Source organism: Aplysia californica, unplaced genomic scaffold (genome assembly GCF_000002075.1).
Source record: "Aplysia californica isolate F4 #8 unplaced genomic scaffold, AplCal3.0 scaffold00034, whole genome shotgun sequence".
Lineage (NCBI taxonomy): Eukaryota > Metazoa > Mollusca > Gastropoda > Aplysiida > Aplysiidae > Aplysia > Aplysia californica.
This window is the reverse complement of record NW_004797304.1, coordinates 992,271-1,014,944: the sequence shown is the minus strand read 5'-3', so window position 1 is coordinate 1,014,944 and position 22,674 is coordinate 992,271. Positions and strand designations below refer to the sequence as shown.

Sequence of the window (22,674 nt, the reverse complement as noted above, 5' to 3'; positions counted from 1 at the left end):
CTTCAGGCATGCTTCATTTACAAGACAGTCAATACTTTCATGATGACCCATCGAAGTTCGAACACAGTCTACACCTCAGTAGTGAGTGTGTTAAGAGAAACAAAAACAGCGCAAGTGATGGACACACACATGTGCAAAGAGGAAGGCAGAGAGATGCACACAGCCGCACGCATGGACATAGGATCTCGCCTAGGGCAAAGCTACACACAGACAAAAAAAAATACAAAGAGTGTCGAGGAGATGAGAAAAGGAGGCAGGCGGCGATTTCACCTTATCGCCTCTCGCTATCCAATAATCCTGATTCAGTTTCACGCGCGAGGTGGGATCAAAGACCGTGTTTTGGGGGGATGAAGGCGGTGGTATGAATGTGCACAGCGGGCAGTGGTACGCACAGGCAGTGTGTAGGCCTTGTGTGCTGTATCATGACTGACCGTCTCAATTAAGTTTTCATTTCCCAATTTGACCACAAAACAAAACAAACAAACAAATGAAAACTACCATGGGCGGTGTAAATAACAGCACACTTTTGTAGGACCACAATAGGCCTACTTACAAAGGGAAATAGCACAGGAAATTTTCTACATGAAAATCTCTGGATTATATCTACTTCACACTCAAGCACGCTTCGGCATTAAGCACGCTTCAGCTTTCTTCCGATAACTGTGCTTAAAGCCGGCGTGGACTGTACCGACAAGGAAGTATTTAAATCCCAAAAAGACTACTTGGGGAACAAAAGCAAACAGAAATAGCAAACAAACCACATTTTGCTGCAGAGATAATTTTTTAATTTCACTTTTCTTAAAAATTCCCCTCCTCCCAACATCATCAACAACTCTCGTGTCTCTCAATCCAGACTCACAGGTTCCCTTATACGCTCAGAATAAACTGTCTTGTAAGATGAGTAATAATCATATAACCTAAAGTTTAATCAAATGTGGTTGAAGGTGGGTAAGAAATATGTATCAATAAAAATATAACCAAGCTTAGATACAACCTCCTTCCTTTTCATACAAAACGGTTAAAAAAACAACACTGGGTGAATAAACAATTAATACCATAACAGAAATCAGTACAATGATTGAGACTCGAACCTTTTTTCAAACGACCTCCGGCATAACCAACTAAACACTATGATCAAAGAAAAGCTTGTTTAATGACTGCAATGGTACCTTTTTGTAACAAACAAGAAAAACAATAAATAACAAAACCTTTCTTTTTTTACGCCTCTTGTTTGTGAATGATAACCTTGATCCTAAACACATTGAAAAAAAATTCCAAAGACATTTTGGACATTAACTTTCTGTACAAATCTATAAAAAAATTAAGTTTTCTTCTTAAAAGTACATGCATAGAACAGGGTGGGGAAAGCAGTGTGATGACACCATAAACATCCCACAAAATAAAAGCACCTTCACCTTCAGATTACTTAACAAAACTAGAGAGTTCTCTTTTTCGCCCACTCTCTGCCTGATCCTGCTCGCAGGCAAAACTGATTAACCTGCCTTTCCCAGGGATGAAAACAGATTATTACACCAAACTGAAAAAATTAATTTTCAGCTAGTGCTACTAGAAAACATAGTAAAAGGAAGTACATTTTTCAGAGCATTATGCCAGCATAAACACAATTGGAAAGGTCACAAAAACTTTATATACCATAAACTGAATCATCTCAAAACTCATAATAATTTATTTGAGTCCCATACACAAAGTTTACATAACCTATAAAGTAAATGAAATGTCTCAGAAATATTGAACCCTTCAGTGCCCCTCAGTCTTAACCTTATGGGGAGGACAACAAAAGGAGATTGGACAGAACCTAATCAACATTATTCCCTATCATTACAAAGCTAATAACTTGCTTATTAAATCTATAGCAATTCATCCTTGAAGCTATACAGATGTGCAAACTTGTACAAGAAGCAAAGTAAAGGAGCATTTAGATCTCAAGGTCTCAGTGAACTCTACACCCCCCCCCCTCCCACCAACTAACTGTCAATTGTTGACTCTCCAACATTTTCTTTGGTTCTCCACCACTGGGCATCATACTATCATACTATTCAGTAAAAGCAGAGACTGTTTAATGTAGCTCGTTCCTTTTGTCACTTTCAAAACCGCTTAATGAGATCCAGGATACCTCCATTAGAAAAGAGAGAGGTGTAACAGGGAAGTAGTGAACAGCCATCCATCCTTGGAAAAGGTGATGCCAGCTCAGTGTAACATCTCTGTATTGGTAAAAGCAAAGTATACCCCTCCTCCCATGTCTTCGCGCATTACAACAATTACCATCTTTTTACTAAGAATTACCAAGGTCTATCCGAAATTTTCAGCTGTTTTGAGTTACTAAGACAATGAGGTTGGAAATCAAATGTTCTATCTGCTCCACCAAAATCGTAAGATTTTTCAGAGTCGTTATCAAGTTATTCAAAGAACTGCATTAAAAAAAGCTTGACATGTTGTGCAAGTCAAAATTTTTTATATAAAATTTCTCAAAACTAGGTACTGAGAGCAGATAGAACTTTGTAATTCTAGGGTAGGGAATTACAGCCCACTGTTTCCTGCTCCCAAGAGATATAGCCCTGACCCTCATGGTGATCATGGAATGAATGTTGTGGACAAGGTCAAGCAGTTCAAACATTTCAAACAATGGGGGGAGGGGGGGGACTACACTTTACTTTTACTTCTTTGTCTACACTTGTTGACCCATGTCATTGGACAAAACAGCCAAATAAATCTGTCTCATTTCAAGCTTCGGTACTTGGAACATCTTCAGCTCCTACAACCAGCCGCAAGGCTCTCTCAGAATTCGCAGACCTCAAGTTCAGCTTAATCCCAGCTGCTTCTGGTTGGCTGAGAGCCACTGGTGGTAGTCATTGAGCTTGTGGTCTGTCGGCTCCACCTGCAGAGGTAAAAGTTTGGACAATATGTTTGAGATTTCCCTCCATTTCGACATAGATCATGCAAAAAGGAACAATGTTAAAAACCACAACTTTATCAAGTATCAAAAACCGTTCAGCGAATTTCCTCTACACCAGGAAAGAAGTATACTTAATTTTTCAAAAGGGAACAGCAAACATTAGATTATGAACCAGTGAAATACTGCAATACCCCTTGAACATTGTCCATGATTGAGAAAGAAATGTAATCGACGATAAAACACAGCTGCTGTATATAAAATGGTCTCTAGTCTCAGTAGATTCTTTAAAATTTTCTTGCGCACAGCTGTAGAACATGGAACTAGAAAGATAGAGGGGAAGTAAAAAATACTCCAACAGTAAAAGAAACAATAATTGCAAAAGATGAACAAATGTCTGACATTTTAGATTTGAAAAAATTGGCCTCACCTGCTTCCATTCATTGACGCAGAAGATCCGATATGAATCATTGCCATATTTCCCAATGCCATGGAGTTCAATGGGATATGTCCATCTTTTTGTAAGGAACTCCTCTGGAAAAAACAAGAGAAAAAAATCAACTTGAAACAAGGACAAACTACTTCAATTTACAGGATCTCATTCTTATAGACTTTTGCTTTCTTAAGCTGGGTACAAACACTTCAATACAGATAAACAAATGACACCATTCCAGTATAGAACATGACATGACGTTAATCGGTACCATTTCCTGACCCTCCAGGAAATTGCGGTCTTGCGCGTTTTTCGTCAAGTTCCGCAATAAACCCGCAATTTTTTGCAATTCTCGCAATTTCTTGCAATTTTAGGCAAAAATATATCAAGGCTTTAATTTTAACAGAATTTTTAATACGAAATGGTGCGAGTACAGAGCCGAGGCCTTCGTAAATCATGGTATCGGCCCAGCTCAAGCCTACTGAGCGTACTCTAAAAGCTATAACCGGAAATTCAGGCCGGAATGCATCATGTACAACACGAACTGAGACATAGGCTAGGCCGAGAAGGTGGCCTTCTCTGGGCTAGGCCTTTATCTAATGTGTGTAAGCGTGCGCGTGTGATAAGAAAGTAGGTGTGTGCGTGTGTGAGGTGTACGTGAGTGTGTGTGCGCGCGCGTGAATATTGTTCGTACATGATGAATGTGTCTACATACACGGTAACCCACCGGAATGAAAATTAACTAATATTTGTCCTGTGCTGTCACTTGTTGAAATAAAAAAAGAAAGTTATACACGCGTCTTGTCGGGCTCGCCATCGTTACCAGTCAGTGAACCTGTGCTTTCGCATTACATTGTGAGTACCGGTTGGGGTCACCAAAGTTCATTCAAAGTCTGTGCGCTACGAAGTATACGGCTCCGGAATGGGGGAATTATTGATTTTATTTTTTATGTACAGTCGGGGGAGGGCTGGAGTTGAAGGCAACACCGGAAGACAAAAAATGAACTTGGAATTCTTAACTGCCCGGTTACCGTGTACGTGACACTGAGACTACGTTCCCGGTTGCCATTTACCGTGTACGTAGACACTGAGGCTAGGTGTCCGCGTACCGTGTACGTAAACATCCCATTATGTAAAACGCCTTAAGCAGCGTTCACATGGAAGTGGGTGCTATAGAAATGATCTAGATGTACATTAGTACATGTATTACTATTGTTTATAAATTATAAATGGGGGGAAAAAATTTGCTGTATTTTACGATTTGACTTAGACGTAGTGTTAAAACAATACCATCCCGGTTTTAAAACAGAAAAAATCTGAAATAGATCTAAATACAGATTACCATTGTATCGAAGGTTTCAAGAGAAAAATAGAACAGGATCTGATTTGATTGGAGCATAAGCTTATTATGTATTTAGAGGTTGTTTCGAAAATCTGTCGTCAATTTGTTTGTTTTTTATAGACTAAACCTCTTACACTTCTAGATTTTTTGCATGAACCAAGTACCCTGTATGTACTAAATTTGGTCAAATTTTATGCCTTCATTAAAAAGTTATTACGAAAACCGAGGGTTCCGTTATTTTGTGTCACGTGTTATCATATTATATTTGGTTGATAACTTTATTGTTAATGTACTCGTGTGTTGTTACTAGTAAATGTTAATAACATTTGATGAATTTGTATTGTTTGTCATGATTTTTTAAAAGGCTGTGCTGCTTTTATGCTACCGGTACTCAAAATTGTCAAGTTTTTTAACTAAAAATGTTTAGCCCGTATTAATGCGCCTGGGATGGGAAGGTTACAATTTTTTGCAATTTTTAGGCGGTTTACCTTGCAATTTTTTGCAATTTTTCTATTTCAAAAATGCAATTTTCCGCGGGGCCAGCATTTCACATAATGTCATGATGTTCGTTCCAACAGGCAGAAAATCAAAGACAGCCTTATTTAACCAAGGTGTCTTTCTTTTGCCTTGCAGTCCAGCATACCCTACACACCCTTTCCAGACCAACTCTACATACGAATAAGCAAAAATAGAAAAGGCAAAAAATACTGATATCATTACAAAATTGGAGAACAACCCCCCCCCCTCCCCCTCCATATGAAATAACCACCCTTTCATTGTTCTCTTCACTCGTTTTGTATCAGTCAATGTTGATAGAGGAAAAAAGTTTTGAAAGATGCACAGTACTTTAGTACTGTATTTTAGTGAACAGAGTACCACACCACAAATATTTGATTTTCCCTAATCCTCAGTTTCCAATACAATGCATTAAACTCAGCATTTCTGCCCAATGCCCAGTGGTTGAGGGTGAACCTCTTGATCAGTTATATTGTCAATGGTACAAAAAAGCATTGGAAAATTATTTTTTAAAACTCAGCACTGACCTGAGAATCTGATGATGGTCTTGGATCGAGTATAGTTGAGACCAATGGGAAACAAGAGGCAAGCCATCTCCTCAAGGTCGTCACTGTGAACACATTCCGGGGTCGGCCAGCGGTTGAGGAACTTCCACAGGGTGGGTATTGCTTGGCGACCTGACAAAGGAACACAAGGAACAATAACTTATCAATAAATACTAAATGCACTGCTCTTTCCTCATTTACCAAACAGTGTCCCCACCAGTGCCTGGACTCGCCAAGAAAAATCATAATGGTCTTTATAGTGCAGTGAAGAAGCAAGACAGAATAGACAGAAACAACAGAAGGAAAGAAAAGAAAAAGGACCTACCAGTGGCACCCTCCAACCACCCGCCATCTTTCAGCCTCAACTTTCTATTATCTATTTGTGGTGGCCGAATTTTGCTATTCAAAAGGCTTTTTAATGGCTTCATCACTCGACATGTGGTTTTCACCAAAAGATTCTTTAAAATATTCTCCAGATCATGACGCCTTTCGTTTTTTCAGTTTTGAGACAGTTTTGTGCAAATAGCTAAATTTCTTTATTCCGCCGATCGCTTTTGTAGGCTGACGCTTCTGTCTCTAATTTTAGAAAATCCGCCAGGTTTGTTTATTTCAAGCCGTACTTCCGTTCGATACCATCGCGCATTGTTGCGCAATACTGAGCACTATTTTAAGTGTGCAACCCGTATAGATCTAGCCTCATGTTGTTTTTTTTACTTCGTTCTAAATTCGACTGTGATCCTTTCGTTTGATGCCCATCATTGCTTTTTCTGGACTCCTTTGTCTATTATATATTTGGCAACTTGGAAACACATGGGTCACTTTTCTCTCAAGATTTATTGCTCCATTCCAAAAGAGTGTAAATATAGTAGGCCAATGACTTTCAGTTGATGTTAATGCACCGATCATTCCTTTCATCGAAAGGAGGCCCAGCTTGTTAAAATATAAATCTTCAAAATAACCAAATCAAGGTTTTTTTTCACGAAGTAGAGCTGGGTTTGGAAACATTCTTGTCATTCCTATGCAAACAGAGCAGCTGGCTGTTTTTGAGTAATTTTTAAAAAATGTACATTTACGTGCAAGTCTTTAAGTCTTGTTATACCAAAATACATTACATGGCCATTATCAATGAGTTCAACCTTGTTCAACAAAGAATCAGAAAAATCAGCTACTCTTCATTCACATACTAACCAGCAGGTGCAACACTATCAAAGGTAAACTTTTATACGGAGTAACTTACTAAAGAGTAGCACACAATGATTGAAAATGATTTTACACCCCCTTCAACACAATTCTTAAAAATTGGAACTGGGCTGTTTTGACACAGCACCACAGGGCTAGACAGGGCTGTCTCGAACACTTCATAACAGAAAAAAGATGGGTGTACTGAATTTAAAACACCTTTCCCACAAAGGGAATTGCTGGCGGATATTTGTTTGACCTATAAGCGATCATCACCACGATCACCACCCATAAACAACTCCACTTTTTCTTGTAGCGTTTTTCTTGTTTTGTTTTTCTTGAAACAGAACAACTTGCACCATGTCAACACATTTTTACATAACCTACAAATATCGGCACCGAAATCAGGACATGGGACCAAAAAAAAAGACCACTGACCTGTAGTCTTGTTGAGGAAAATAGTTGCAATCAATAGCTTCCATGGGTCGTGGAACAAAGATTCTTGTACGAGACAGAATGGGGAGCGGGGAGGAACCCACTTATCATCTCGCCTCAGTTTGAGTGGAGCCAGATTGTCTGTGTTGGACTTCTTGAAATACTTGCTTTTCATGTTGATTGCTGCGAACAAATTAGAAAGAAGAAAAATTAACTTCTGTTATGACTCAAAATGGCCAAACAAAAAATTAATACTGATGATACCAAAATGCATTAATATAGTGCCCAACTGACAGTGGCTCAAAGGGACTAAAATTTTCGCAATCAAACCATAACGGAATAGAACACATGAAACATACATGAAGCTACTTAGAATAAAACAAACAATTGATTTAGTGTATTTTCAGAACGATACTTGGGTTAAGTTTTTTTTCTAGAATACAAATTTTTTGGGAATAATGGAGATCTCACAGTTTATGTACATAAATCCTTCCGTTCTTCAGCTATTTTTTAATAATCTTGCTCTTCCCCAACAAAATCACTAGGCAATTATAAACTCATTACATTTCAATAGCACGTTTAAACAGTCAAATCTGCCATGACGGTCACCTGTACAAACGGCCACTTTTCATTTCCCCCCTTGTGTTTTTTTAATATATGTATCTTACCTGTGTAAAACGATCACCTGTCCAATGTGGCCGCGGCCACCTTATTTTATCAGCCTACAGCCAAATTTACCTGCCCATGGGTCTCAACTCAGAATTTTTAAAAAGGAGGAACTTTCCGCGTGATCGCGACAGAAGCCCATTTTCGCGAGACACCCACTATTATTGTACTGTTGGACCCTAGAATGTTGAAATAAAAACCATCAATTTATCAAAGCAAGGTTATTTCATACCAATTTGAGGGTTTGGAAGATAATTTCAAGTAAGAGTAAGAGTCACTTACCAAATATTTACAATCTTGATTACGTACAGAAAGTGGAGGCGCACTGTGGTCTTGTGCGACTTATTTATATTTTACCTTCATCATATTCGCCTGCATATATAAACTATATAAAAATGAATCTTGTTTTGAGCCTGGGAAAAGGCCTAGACCCATAATATCGACTGTCATGAACCAGTCTGGATGTAATGATTCATATAATAAACGTGAAAGACAAAATTGATGCTCAAATTCAAAGTAGAGTAACAACTTGAATAGCTCAAGTAAACCTATTCAGTGTGAGAGGTGTAAGAACTGTGGGAGGGCAAGATGCAGTGACACTGAAAATCTGCGAATCTTGAACAAAAAGCTAAAATATAGAGACATAATTTACTGTCACCCATCCAATGAAATGCCAACACTTAGGCCCCTGCCGTAAGTTCATTAACACGCTTACAAGTAGTTATGACGGATCCCGATTATACACAAGGCATGCACTAACGCACACTTTACTTTGCAGAGAGCTGTAGTAGTAATCAAAATTCTAAACATTAAAATTTGCTTCCAATTTCTTTTCTTTTTTTGTCCTCTGGTGTTGTGTCCAGCCCTCCCCCCATCCCCGAGTGTATCTTTTTTTTAAAAATCAATAATCTCCCCCCACTCCGGAGTCCTGTACTTCGCAGCGCTCAGAACGCGCACAGGTTCATTGACTGGTCACAATGACGAGCCCGACAAGACGCTTGTATAACTTTTTTTTCTTTCTTTTTTGTTGCCCCCACAAGCGACAGCACAGTGACGAACATTATTTTCATGGCGACACCACGTTTGTAATGCAGAACCTGCATGTTACAAATGTTGCGTATTCAGACTTTTACAGACAAATTTCTGAGATCTTGATTTTCCGGTCGAGCCTCGGTGTCATAAACAATTCCACTTGCCGCCATAGCCGCTTGTTCGCATGAAACGTACTCTCAGACCGGGAAAAGCCGAATTAACATCACAATCGCGACCGGCAAAAATGAAATTAAAGACGTTATCGGATTTGGTTTTCAAATAGTATTCGAGATCTTCCATGTATTTTCCCGCGTCTCTGCGATTTTTTTCGAATTCCCGGGTAATTCCCGAGGCCTGGCAGTCACTCTGCTTCCAGCAACTCTCTTTCTGACTGACCCGCTGTCGCGGTAGCAGAGTTTAGAGGAGGAAATGGCAGTAGCGGAAATCCGCTAAATAGCGGAATATTGAGACCCATGCTGCCACAGATGGCCAGGCGTGGTCACACATCGCCAGATGCTTTGTCATAAATTTTTAAACTGCCCGTGGCGCTGTGGATGGGCCGTCATAATCCATAACCTGTCGTTATTGTTAGTCTCTCCAATGAATGTTTACCCAAGTTGACCAACGGGTAACAATAAATTTTCAACTGCTGTTTAAGGTAGCATGTGATTCGTTATAATCTATAAGCCGCGCCCACAATTCATAAACAAATGGTATGTGAGGTGACTGGTCACTGTTTTGTTTACCTAAACTGTAACAAAGTAACAATGGATGTTAACGTTAACTTGCGACAAAAGCATCGCTTGTATGAGCGGTGGCGACTCAGTGTTTGTTTAACTATGGCACTCAGTTTTCATTGTCTTACATTCGTCTATTTTGCCCTTGCGCAAAATCAGCAACAAATCCTCCTTTTTCAAAAGAAAACAAAAACCTTTTTTAATTTGCCTTACGGCAGTCCAAAGCCTGAGATCAATCCCGGTTTGGACCTCAAAAGGGAATGGTTTGCTTTCTTCATTTTGATCAGTCCTGAATAAGACAGCCACCTGTGTTATACGGCCACTTAACTCCATGACAATGGGTGGCCGTTTTACACAGGTTTGACTGTAGCCATTTAAAAAGTACTCCACTCCAAGAGAAATTTCACTTGAAGCCTAAAAGTGAGCTCATTAAAGCTTAGAGTTTACAAAAGACCAGAACAAAGTTTTTAAACTTTCTCTATAAATCAGGGAGACATAATTTGTTTTAATTTGAACTTCCTTACCATCACTGAGCATGTAATCAGCCGTCAAAAATTTGGGGGCTTTGATATAGCTCTGAAGGGCCAGGAAGTCTGAGATGGAATTCTCTGTATCTTCATCTGGCAGACTTTTCCGGTCATCGTACTCGTCGTCTAAATGTGGAGATGTGTCAGGTTTCTGTTCTTCCTTCTCACCTCCCAACTGCTTCTGGTAGTCCTCCCAGGACAGTTCCTCCACACCGCTCTTCTTTGGTGTCACCTCTGCAGACTCGTTCTCCGCAGGAGGAGTTTCCAGTTGTGAAGAATCAGCAGTCTGCTGCAACGTGGATTCAGGGGTTTCCTGCTCAGTGGGAACAGGGGTTGTTTCCGGTTTTCGTTTCGGCGGACGGCCTCTCTTTTTCTTGACAACTGGTGTGTCAACAGCTACAACAGGTGGGGGACTGACCATCGGCGTCTCCTCAGGGGCTGCCGGCTGCTCTTCTTCTACAACCATAGGTGCTGCTTCATCAGCAACAATCTCCGGAGCAGGAATGACCTCATCAGTAGCAGGTTCCTCAGCATCATTACTCTCTGACGGAGCCTCAACTTGGGCTGCCGGGCTTTGTTTGGGCTTGCGCCCTCTCTTCTTAGGTTTGCGGCCTACTTTTTTCTTCTGTACAGGAGCAGAACTTTTTATACTTGACATTAGCATAGAACTCGGTTCTGGAACATCATCATCATCATCAGGGAAAGCGAATGGATCTACAACACTGGTGTCAGCTGTGGTGTCCATAGCAGAGGCATCTAAAGACGAGCCCAGCAAACTTGTGTTCGCCGTAGTGTCTTGAGAAATATTTTCAGTGCTGTCATTAGCGTTCTTTTTCGGGCGCCCCATTTTCTTTTTCTTCCCTGGTTGACCCTTGACTGGCACTCCCTTGATGGGAGAAGTCCCTTTCCTTTTAGTAGCCTTTCCCACCAACTTTGTAAACTGCTCGTCCTCCATTGGAATTTCTTCCGTCACCATCTCAGCCTCAGCTGCCATTTCGTCTGGAGCAAAGTATGAGCAGATCTGACTAGACTCTTTCTTGGTCATTTTTCCCTTGCTACTACTACCAAAGGGCATTCTAATTACAAGTTTCTGTAGTTTCTGCGGGCTGTCCTCCACTTCAACAGGTTTTTTCTTAGAGAATAAGCCTTTTGACTTTGCTTGAACATGCCCCTCTCCCTCCGCTATAGACAGTTTAGCATTTTTGAACAGGGATTTATTGTTCAGCCGACCTTTGGCTTTCTTCACACCACTCTCTGGCTTCACTTTCAGAGCCTGAGCCTTCTCAGCCTTTTGTGGAACAGAGCTGCTTTTTTTCCTCGCCAGCACCACATCATCTGTGTCAACCAATCCTTTCTGCTGTAGCTTTGACATGCTGAACTCAAAGAGCTCCATGTCTAGGTCAGCTTTGTATTTCACAGCGTAGTTTGTAACATCTGTCCTGGACCTGCACTTGACATTCTCTGGGCTGTTCAATAAAAAAAAAAATTATAATAAATGATTTCATAACTGCTATAGAAAATCAACATAAACTAGGTACCAGACACTAAATTTTCAAAGTAGCTGTATGCCAAATTGATCTGTTCCATTTGAAAGGCCTATATCGACTGAGCATTTTGGTACCATTCTTTAACCACTCAGTCAATTTTTAAGAAAAAGATAGTTGTTTAAATTTGTTAAAGTCAGTCACTGGCTGCAACCCCATGTTTGACAGACAATAAAAGAATACCAAGTGCACCAAACATCTCCACATTAACAGAGTACAATCACTATAACAAATAAATGGAGCTTAATTTTTTTTAAGACTGTGAGATCATTACAAATCAGTATTTTATCACCTCAAACACGATGACCTGTCGTTATTTCGACAAAAACACCGAGCATTGACCCGGCCGGCGCCGCACCGGCCCCCGCGGCGAGCGAGTCTGCTCTATACTGTAGTGTACCCCGCGTGCGGGGTCACATGCTTTCCGAGTCTCGCGGAAGGATTGATGAAAAATAATTCCAAGCTGATTACTTTATTCTTATAGAAAATGAACTGATCTTTTAATTAATACCTTTTTTAAGCCGGTGCTTTACATATTTTATGTAAAAAGTGATCTTTCAACATTTTGACAGCATTTTTGAAAGCTTTCTATTTAAATGCCAAAGGCCAAATATATACCACGGGAAAGACCGTTTAAAGCTCTACAGTTCTTCGCCAATGAAAAGACTGTATTTAATCATCCCTCGTTCCGCGAAGCATTTGAATGCACGCGTATCAATTTTTCAACCGGCCGACCACACATTCCGACCGCGAGGGGCTTCACTTTCGTCGGCGATTCTCCAGCTCCTAATAATTGGACATATAAACAACTTACATCATTGTAACGAAGAAAAGCTGAACTTTTACAAGGTGTACGGCACTTGGTGTTTTATAGCGAAAGAGCAAAGAAACAGCGATCGCAATTACCCCGATTTCACCAATACCACGCAGTCGGAAGGCCATGAGTGCCCGCGAGGCCATGTTTACGCTACCTACATAAACCCATGCGACTGATGCTCCAAACTGTGCTTTCATAAAAACTGAACCATGGACCCCGGTACATAATTGTGCTTAAGCAGTAAAAAGAACTTTGAAAGAAACTAACACAAATATAGGTGCCCACTACACTAGAGGACAAAAGTTGTTTTTTTAAGGTGACAGGGGCAGTGAGGGGGCGGGAACAGAAAAGAAAAGAAAGCATAAAAAGAAGTGAAACAGCATTACCACAGCAAAGTAAAACACCATGAAGAGACAGTTGAAAGCATCTCCATATTAAAGAGATAAAAAGATACATTAAAAAGTACACAAAGCATTCTAAAACACACCCTCCCCTCACAGTCATAACTTCTGCATCTTTCCCAAAGAAATAGGTCTCAGGATGTAAAGGTCAAAAACCTGATTCTTAAGTCTGAACAGAATTCTGCCAGGTGAGAAAAAAGTCCAAAAATAAATCCAGGGTGAACATTTTTGTTAAAATGGAATTGACATTGATAATAATTCCGGTTTTAAGAATTGTTGTAAACCATCACTTCATATAACGAAACTGACAACAGACCTGAAATAATAGATGTCATATTTGCCGGCAGATGCACCAGTCAGACGCTGTACGGCTTTCATGGACCATCCATTTGGCAGCTCTCTGGTTTTCGTTCTTGGTGTTGCCGGCGAGTCCACCACAGGGCTCGCTGACTGTTCTGCTTGTTTGGCTGGCTCAGGCGTTTTTGGTACAGCTTTCCCTTTCGGCTTTCTGCCTCTTTTTGCAGGACCAGGGGTCACTACTGGGTGCATCTTCACTTCTTCCATCTCGAGCCTGTACATACAAAAAAAAAATCCAATCTATTAAATAGGTATGGTTATTAAAAGAAACCATTTTATGCCTCCACGACACAGTTTAGATCATACAGGAGGCAGGGCTATTTCAATTCTACCTGCAGAGGCCAACTCAAACAGTGTGCAAGGTATCCTACTTAAATGACAAAAGTACCTGATAAAATGTCTTCTTAAGATGGAATCAAATTCATGTCTATGAAAGCAAGGCAAATAGCTTCTTGGGTGACCAAAGTTTTCTTTAAGAATCCCAGATTCTGATCTACATTGTTTGTTTTTCAGTTGTTGTTAATCCAACAGTCCTAGGGCTTGAGGGTGGACCTCTTTATCAGTTATCAATGGTAAAGAAAAAACATCTGAAGAAAATAAAAAACAGAAAGAAAAAGAAAAGGCTCTAAATTCCATTTTAAAGTTTTTTAGTTTAGTTTTAGTAAGGTTTTACTGTGCTCGCAACTGCATAAGGTCATACAAGCGCCAAGGGGTGGATGTTAACAGACAAGTCTTTACAGGGAATCAGGCTTACTCTGCTCACCACTCTAGCTTCAAAAGCACAGTCTTTTTTTTTATGAGTAAAGGTTTTACGGCGCTCTCAACTGTATAAGGTCATATGAGCGTCAGAAGATTAGAGGTGTTACAAGAGAGTAACAAACATAAAAAAGAAAAAGGGGAGATAAGAACGATAGATATTTCATAGGAAAGAAGGAGCAAACCACACCAGAGCACCCGCCAACCACCCACGCACAAAGTCTGCACAAAGTCAGCTTCGATTATCAAGGCACCCCGGAAATAGAGAGTGACAAGACTGACAAACATACAAAAGAAATAAAGGAAAAATGACGATAGCAAGGATTAAGAAAGAAAAAGCAGCAGTTCCCTGTTGCAGTTCAGGCACAGTTATGAGCATGACATCGATAAATCAGCCCATTTACAATTCTACTGTTGATAAGAACATGTTAATGTCCCACCTTTGGGAATGGCCTAAAGACACTTTAGTCAGTAGCACTGCCCTGGTGGATCCATCACTTTTTAAACACTGTTCAGACCTGCCACTCTATGAAACCTCGAAATCAGGATCTCAGGGAGAAAAAATCGGGATTAGGAGTAAAAAATCGGGATCAACAGCAAATCACTGAGGTGACTGCCAAAGCTGACTTAAAATTTTTCCAGGGGTGTCCATAAATTACTTGGCCTATATGCCCTCTGAGTGTCTTTGTTTGTTTGCATGCACGCGCGTGCGTGTGTGTGTGTGCGCGCGGGCGAGTTATCATTATTTTTTGTAAATCCTGAAGCATCACGTCAAGTACTCCTAGTCCAAGTGTCTATAACCCCCCCACCAATAAGTCCCGAAATACATGAACTTACGTTTACCCTGTCAACGGACGACGGACGGTCCCCGACACGCAGAACTCACACGGCGATGTCATGTCACGTGACGCGAATGCGCGACTGAAACAATTTATTTTATTAACGGGTCTGACTAACTTAAATACGCGTTCACACAAAACTCTCAGATGAGCGACAGTCGTTCTACTTCTAGTACTCTAGGAAAACAATGGCGGCCGACCAACCAATTGTACCAACAAATCTCTTCCCTCATAATGTGTTCAGACTAAAGCAACGACAATGGCTGTATGTTAGTCTTGTCAGCGCACTTACATGTAGTTGCATAAGGGTTAGAAACACTGTCGCTCGTCCGAGTGTTTGGCGTGAACGCGCAGTTACCAGACCTCGGACAAGGCTTGTATTGAAAGTAACAGCGGAACTACGAATATTATCGATTATTTGTATGTCCCAAATTGTAACAGTTACCAGGCTATCATCGGAGTGCGGGCAAAGATCACACACAACTTGGGGCGAGTCAATACTAAATGCGGCATCGATATTTCGGGAAATAGTGCTCAGAGTTCCTACTGACAAAAAGTTCAACGGGTGCTTCCCGCGATAAAGGAGAAGGCAGAGTAAGTTTTTAGAAAAATCCGGCACAACAGCAGACTGGGACAAAAAATCGGGATACACGCCATCGAAATCGGGAAAATCAGGATGCTTAAGATTTGGGGCAAAAAATCGGGATATCCCGACTAAATCGGGATGAGTGGCAGGTCTGCACTGTTCCACCATAATTTTTTTAATGCAAATTTTACCCAGTTAATGGCCAGGTTTTACAGCTTTATCAATAATGGCTAACTGCACGAGCATAACTGAAGGGTGGCTCTGTACAAGAGGCATTTGAGCTGAATAAAGCAAAATATTTGTACTTTTATACGCAAGACTAAATACTTCAAGTTGTGCGGATGGCGCTGCAAAAGATCCTTACACTTTAGCCGTGGCTTTCCTCTGCCGCTTGGGTGCAACTGAGCTTCCGGCTTCCGCACCGGTGACCTCCTCCTCTGGTGGTTCCACAGCTTGAGGAAGAGTCCCTGACTCTGCGGACACATCAGCACAACCCTCCGTCACAGCGCTAGACTCTGCTGCTTCTTCCTGCTCGCTAACATCTTGAGTCACAGCTTCAGATTCTTCAGCTGTCTGTTCATCGGCATCTTCCTCTGTTACTGGCACTTCAGACGTTTGGCTTCGATCTAATAAAATGTTTTCAACAAAAGAAATATAATTAAATATGTCAGCTTTTAGCTACTTTCAAATTTTACGCCTGACAGAACAACTATGAGCTCACTATTTTTATACATCATAATCACATTTTGCTCTCTAAACATTAATATAGGCCACAAGCATTTCACAGTGTATAGTATTTTATGTTTTCAATGTTGGCTCTCTCTGCTGCACAGCAATAAAGCAATTTGATACAAATCTTAATCATATAAAATGTTTTTCAAACATGTCTTATAAATTCTCAAATCAACAAAACCGTAAACCTTACTAGGAGTCACATGAGAAAAGGAAACCCAGCTTAAAAGTCACTAAACTGTACAGCCAAAGATCACAGTTCTATTACTTTACAAAAAGTCTGATGATATCATGCATGGCAATGCTGATATGGGAAAATACACATCTATAGTAAAGAAGACTAAAAATGTAGAGGAAAAAAAAGATGGAAAAAGAAAACAGGGAAGAATGTACTTTTTCATCTTCTGAAAAACTTAATTTCCAATGGGACAACCATTTTACTTGCCTGTTGTCTCAAGAGCACACGAGGCCCAAAAACAGCCTTTTTTCAACCAATAATCTTCAACTTACCAGCACTGTCAGATGTAGCCTCTTCCCCTGGTCCCAAGCTGTCATCATTTGTCTTGTCATTTTCTGCCTGATCTTGATCTGAGCCAGGAGAGTCATCATTAGCAAATGTTTCCGTCTCATTCAAATCACTGAGAGCAGATAAATTAGAAGGAGCAGACAGTTCAGCGTCTGGTACAAGCTCTACAGCAACAGTTGACTTGGACTCGGTGCTGTCCATTGTGAGTCTCCTTCCTAAAAGAAAGAAGAGATATATATATTATAAAATCAAAAGAAAGCATGCCACCCCCAAATTTTCCCATACAACTTAATGCTTTGCAATTACAAAATTGTTGAAGAGGTACCAGAAACTAAATTTTCAAAGTAGCTGTTTTTAATATGATCAAATATTGCTAAAGTCGCTGACTGACTGCAACCCCATGTTTGACAGAGATAATAAAAGAGTACCAAATGCATCAAACATCTCTATACATTTACAACCGAGTACAATCGAGGGATGACAAACGATTTTTGAAAAAAAACCTGAAAATGAGTGGAGCATCACATCTCACCTAAAAAACAAACCTTGTAAAGTTTTAAAATGAGCACACAAAAACATCTCTCTTATCTCTCCCCTTTCCTCTGTAAGGGTATGGGGACTTTGTTTAATCAATTCCAGTAATATTATACTGTCTTGAGAAGAAGGACCTTATGTCAGTGGCCTTCTTCTTCAGGGATGCCAAATAATTTTTGAAAAAAAAACAACAACTGAAAAAGCCTGAAAAAACTGAGATTTGGCATCCCTGACAATCACTATGACATAAGGAGCCTAATTTTGTTTCAAGACCGTGAGATACAGTCGAACCTGTGTAAGACGGAATCACAAGGGAGCGGGAAAAAAATTCCGTCTAAGACAGGGGAATTTAGGGGGGGGGTTCAAAAGGCTGAGCCGGTGGGATCAAGGATCGCTTGTCCGATCGGCAAGCAGTTATCAAAACTTCACACCTCTCAGCTGCTATCCTGTCTGATAGTGACATGCGTCAGTCTTATTTATCCAATTACCACCAGTGCTTGCCTTTCATAGGACCACTGTTTGACCTATTAAAAACAGAAACGTTGGAACACCTCCTTTGCTTCCACTCTTAGTCCCACCCACCAATGCCACCCCTCACTGCCATCATCGTAACAACGATTCGAGGAACTCTTTTCTCGGCTGGCCGTACAATCAGGGCGGCAGGCATTGGTCAATCTATTTCACACCTCTTGCTTCTGGCTACCCAGGAAAGTTTCCGTAGTGGCTGGCTACTCGAGCACTCTCACGGGCAGTCGTGAGATATCACACCCACACTACACTGACCATCTGTAGCGCTCAGTGCTCACATGATGGGGTAACAAAGGGTAACTACTACTCTACCCCCATTGCACCCCTACTCCCCTTTCTCGCCCAGCGGTATGGCCATGGCGTTAAGTTTAGAGCCGGCGGAATCAAACTTGCGAGTTTTGTTTAAAATCAGGGCTGAGCGGGCAAGGCATTTTCCGTCTTAGACAGGTGAAACCTTCGGAAGGGAGCGGATTTTTCTTTCCATTTCCACGTTAGACAGGTTTCCGTTTTATACAGGTAATTAAAGAGGAATATATCAAGGGGGGGGAGCGGGGAGATTCCGTAAAGACAGGTTTCCGTTTTACACAGGTTTCCATTTTAAAGGCAGGTTCGACTGTATTTTTGCAAATCAAATTTTATTGCCTCAAACACAATGATCTGTCGTTATTTCAACAAAAACACAGAGCTCTGTGACGGCCGGCACCGCACCAGCCCCCATGGTGGGTGAATCAGCTCTATACTGTGGTATACTGAGTGCTCTCCAAGTGGGAGAAGGGGTCACGCTTTCAGAGATTCGCGGAAGGATTGAGGCAAAATAATTCCAAGCCGATGACTTCACATTATTGTAATAGAAAATAAACTATATAATTTCTATTGGTACCTTTTTTGAGCCGGTGTTTTATATATTTCGTGTTAAAAATGATCTTAGAAAACTTTGACGATATTTTTAACGCTTGTAGTAGCATCTGCAAGTGCAACTTAAGTCGCCAGGCTGTAGAACGCTCCATACTGCTGGCGACAACGCAACCAGGCACACTTAACATAACTAAACAACGAATGGACGCACTGTACTGTTCATGAAGTAAATACCCAAAGGAAGCCACTCTAATGATACTTTACTGTCTATCGGTGTGGACCGAGGATACCGGAACTAAAGCAGGAACAGCAGCCGAATGTAAACAAAGGGTCGAGAGGGCTTATCGAGAAGGCCGGGGGCAAATTTGAACCGTGTGTACCTACAAGGCTAACAAGGTGTCGTAGACAATGACGTGCCGTGTTGTGTTGTGTGCGTGCTCCTAAGTATTCATTCAGAGTGTGTTTCATTAGCCTTGCTCCCGATTTGAATGTGATAGTTGACTATTATTGTGCTTTATGGCATAAATTCTGTTTTCAGGATATTATTAAGTGCTGGTGTTGATTCGAATCAAGGAGAAGTATGTGATCCATCAACAGACAATGCCACCTTAAACGATGAATAATGGCGTGCCATGCCATGTTGTGTTGTGTGTGCCAAAGTGTGTTTCTTTAGCCGTGTGTGTCCTATTTGAATGCGGTGATAGTTAATTATCGTGTTCTGGTACGTATTGTGTTAACTTCATAGATTCTGTTTCCCCTAGATCTAGGCCTAATACTAGAGACTCTGGGAAGTAGGAGTAGGAGAGGTTGGTGATCCTAGCTTAAAGTTTTTCTTCTCAACTTAACTCGCGAGTGGTGTTGACAGAATGAGAAAGTTACCCTTACTGTACTGTACAATTTCCCATTTAGTAGATTAGATATCCAATGTTTCTATTTTATTTTGGGTGGGGGCTACAGGCTACAGTTGTTGGCATTATAATTTTAAATCAAGAGGTGATTTGTACCCATTTTAAAGGATTGTAGGCTAGATCTAGATCTAGATTAGATCTAGATTCTAGAGATGTCAATAAAAGTAAAAGTAAAGTAAAAAGCAAGTGCAGCATTGAGATCTACTTTAGATCTGTGCCTGTGTGACTGCGACTTACTTGTACAAGTGTTTAAAACTAGATCTAGATCTAGATATAGTCAGTAAAACTACTGCAAGTTCACTCAAACTCAAGACAGAGGAAGAAAACCAAGTTCCCTTGCCTTAGAGTTGAGAGCCAAAATCATCCTAATTTATATCGATTCTATGGTATTTTTCTATTTGTGTTTTTTTTCTTCTTTGGTAGTTTAAACATTTATCAAGATGCCACGAAAGTATTCTGTTGGTGATTGTGACACTAATTTTGACAGTGAGCGAAAACAACGTTGTGATTGGATCAAAGCTATTCCCAACAAGGAGAAAACTGTAAATAATGTCACAAAATACATGACATGGGTGTATGTGGCCGACACTGGCCTGAAGGTGTAAGGATGAGAAAACGAAACCTTTCTGTTTTCGTTTGAATCTTATTAGGGTGCTTGGGCTACTTTAATTAGTAACTCATCAAAGTGATTGCCTTTAACTAATTTAAATCCGTCACTTCAACAAGCTCCATTTAAGTCTTTGGGTTTATGAGAGAAAAACAAACACACCCACACAAACACACTTAAAAAAACACCACAAAAACGAATATTGAGTAGTTTTGGTTCCACTTTTCCGGGGGAGAGAGAGAGAGAGAGAGAGAGAGAGAGAGAGAGAGAGAGAGAGAGAGAGAAAGAGAGAGAGAGAGAGAGTCATGCATGCACTGCGCTGCTTCTACCTGCGTCCGTCTCGCCTGGTCAGTAGTTGATCTAACCAGCCCTCTCGAATCGCGCGGGCCGTGGCCTGCTTTGCCTGATTTATTTTGGTAGCCTCGGTGTGGACGATCAAATTGACCAAAGCAAAGTTAACCCTTAAGATTCTGGTCCCTGATAAATGTTTGCCCGAAGCGCAATCCCGCGCGGCACTCCACAGCTGGTCCCTGATCAGTCGTCGTCCCATGCGGGCAACGCATTTCGTTTATTGCGGGGTCTGCATCTGTGTGCTAAAATGTGTGTGCGTCAGTCTGCTTAAGTGCCTGTGAGTCCATCTGGAACTTACTGCATTGTTTTGGAACGCGAGGCGTTGGTAGAGATAACAGAGCGTCGGGTGATACGTTCATCCAATGAAATATGAGCATTTTGACCCAGTTAGACACTTACTTGAGGGACTCGAAAGGACTATATTCAGGAAATAGGACTTTCATGATCTTTCAATGCAAACACCTTTCCTCACTTTTCAAACGATCTAATTCTTACACCAAACGTTTCCTGATGTAAATAATCATATTTGGTGGTTTTTGAACCATTGTCCTACCAGAGGGAGAAATTCGAGAGCAACTGAATAAAAAAAATTCTGAAATTATCCCATTTTTTTCCTCTTTCGAACGATAGCTGATAAGCAGCTGTTCGCAAGTTCATTCATAACAATTTAAGTGTGAAATCAGGAAAACTCTGGAAAAGTTATTCGATTTGGTGTAACTTCCAATCTCAGCGTCTCTGATCAACCGACGAGGAGATATGGGATTATTCGTGTGAACGTAACTTTTATTCCTTGATCGTATCAGTTTGCTATAATATAATAATAGCCACTGCGTAATATAAAAGATGAGGTGTTTCCCTAACCTGCCGCGGCACGCTCGCGTGACTGGTGTCTGACCACGGTGCCCGCGGCACAAGCTCGAGGGCGACGTAAGTGGGTCATCGATCGATAGGAGCCCTCTTCCGGTTAACCCCGCAGGAATATCTCTAGAGTTAAAAAATGATGTTAAAACACGTAAATTAATTTGGTTGTCTTCAAAGATACTGCTGCTATTTAACTTTTCGAATCGAGCCGAACTACGCGGGTCGCCATTTTGTTTTGCCCGGAAGTTCTTGCGCTACTCGTCTCTCTCTTTCTCTCCACAGACAAAATTGCACGCTTTTCTACTAACACAGTAGAAATGGAACGTTTGTTCACGACACAGAATTCTACAATTCTGTTATCACAGTGTAGAATTCTGTGGTTCAGGGTGAACGCTACACTGGTTGCCCTAAAGGCCTAGGCTATAACGGTGAACGCACACCGGGTGAGAATAGCCAAAAAACTTGCCTGCGCTATTCTCACCCAGGGTGAGAATAGAGCATTAGAGGTGGCCCCATTGCCACTGCCTTCAATTTCAAGCTCATCATGATAATAATGTCATAGATTAAGATCGTCTTGGTTGTTGCTTCTCCATACACACCACTTCTCTCAACCAACTCTGAATCAAATGATTCAGTCGACTGGCTATTGCCAATAGCAGTGCCACTTCTGTGCAAGCGAAGGTTCACTTTCCGGCGCTTTATAAAATTCTTACAGCTTGCTCAATCATGATCAAGTTGGACATCTATGATGAACAGATACAATATGATAGATTTAGCAAATAAATTTGTTCTCACTTTTGAGTCCTTAACAGGTCATAGAGGTGCTCAGTGTGTAAACTTCTGGAACAAAGACAGCTCTGACGTGAACGGAGAGAGCTCTTCTTGATAGAATCTAGCCTTGCCTAGATTACAAGTTCCTCAAAACAACGCCATGTTCAGCGGCTACTTGGCGCACTGTTGAAAGGGTTGATAAAGAAATGCGTCCAGTTAGTCCCGACATCGAGTAATGTCGGAAGAATAATCACTTCTTGAATTATGTTAATTTTAATAAAAGGTACTGAATGAACTTTCATCTAAAGATTTGAACAAACGTCGTTTCTTTCTTTGTTAGATTAATTTCAACAGAGGCTTGAGTAATGGTGGCTTTTT

At 40.8% G+C, this 22,674-nt stretch overlaps 1 protein-coding gene across 1 annotated transcript; it reads right to left on the bottom strand.

Annotated features, from left to right (window-relative positions):
- Positions 1 to 2,461: 2,461 nt before the first annotated feature.
- Positions 2,462 to 22,656, bottom strand: LOC101854474 (neurofilament heavy polypeptide). The gene is made up of 9 exons (XM_005091676.3): positions 22,321 to 22,656; positions 16,866 to 17,096; positions 15,988 to 16,249; positions 13,402 to 13,656; positions 10,321 to 11,789; positions 7,365 to 7,544; positions 5,730 to 5,879; positions 3,342 to 3,445; positions 2,462 to 2,896 (listed from the first exon to the last, which is right to left on the bottom strand). The coding sequence occupies exons 2-9, from the start codon at positions 17,080 to 17,082 to the stop codon at positions 2,819 to 2,821; spliced, it is 2,715 nt and encodes a 904-aa protein (XP_005091733.1). The 5' UTR covers positions 17,083 to 17,096; positions 22,321 to 22,656; the 3' UTR covers positions 2,462 to 2,818.
- Positions 22,657 to 22,674: the final 18 nt, after the last annotated feature.

Excerpts from the sequence above, each read along its gene's own strand:
- LOC101854474 (XM_005091676.3), bottom strand. The coding sequence starts at position 17,082 with ATGGACAGCACCGAGTCCAAGTCAACTGTTGCTGTAGAGCTTGTACCA. Across the intron at positions 16,250-16,865 it reads GGCTACATCTGACAGTGCTG|ATCGAAGCCAAACGTCTGAA; the intron begins GTAAGTTGAAGA and ends ACATTTTATTAG. Across the intron at positions 5,880-7,364 it reads TTTCCTCAACAAGACTACAG|GTCGCCAAGCAATACCCACC; the intron begins GTCAGTGGTCTT and ends TTCCTTTGTCAG.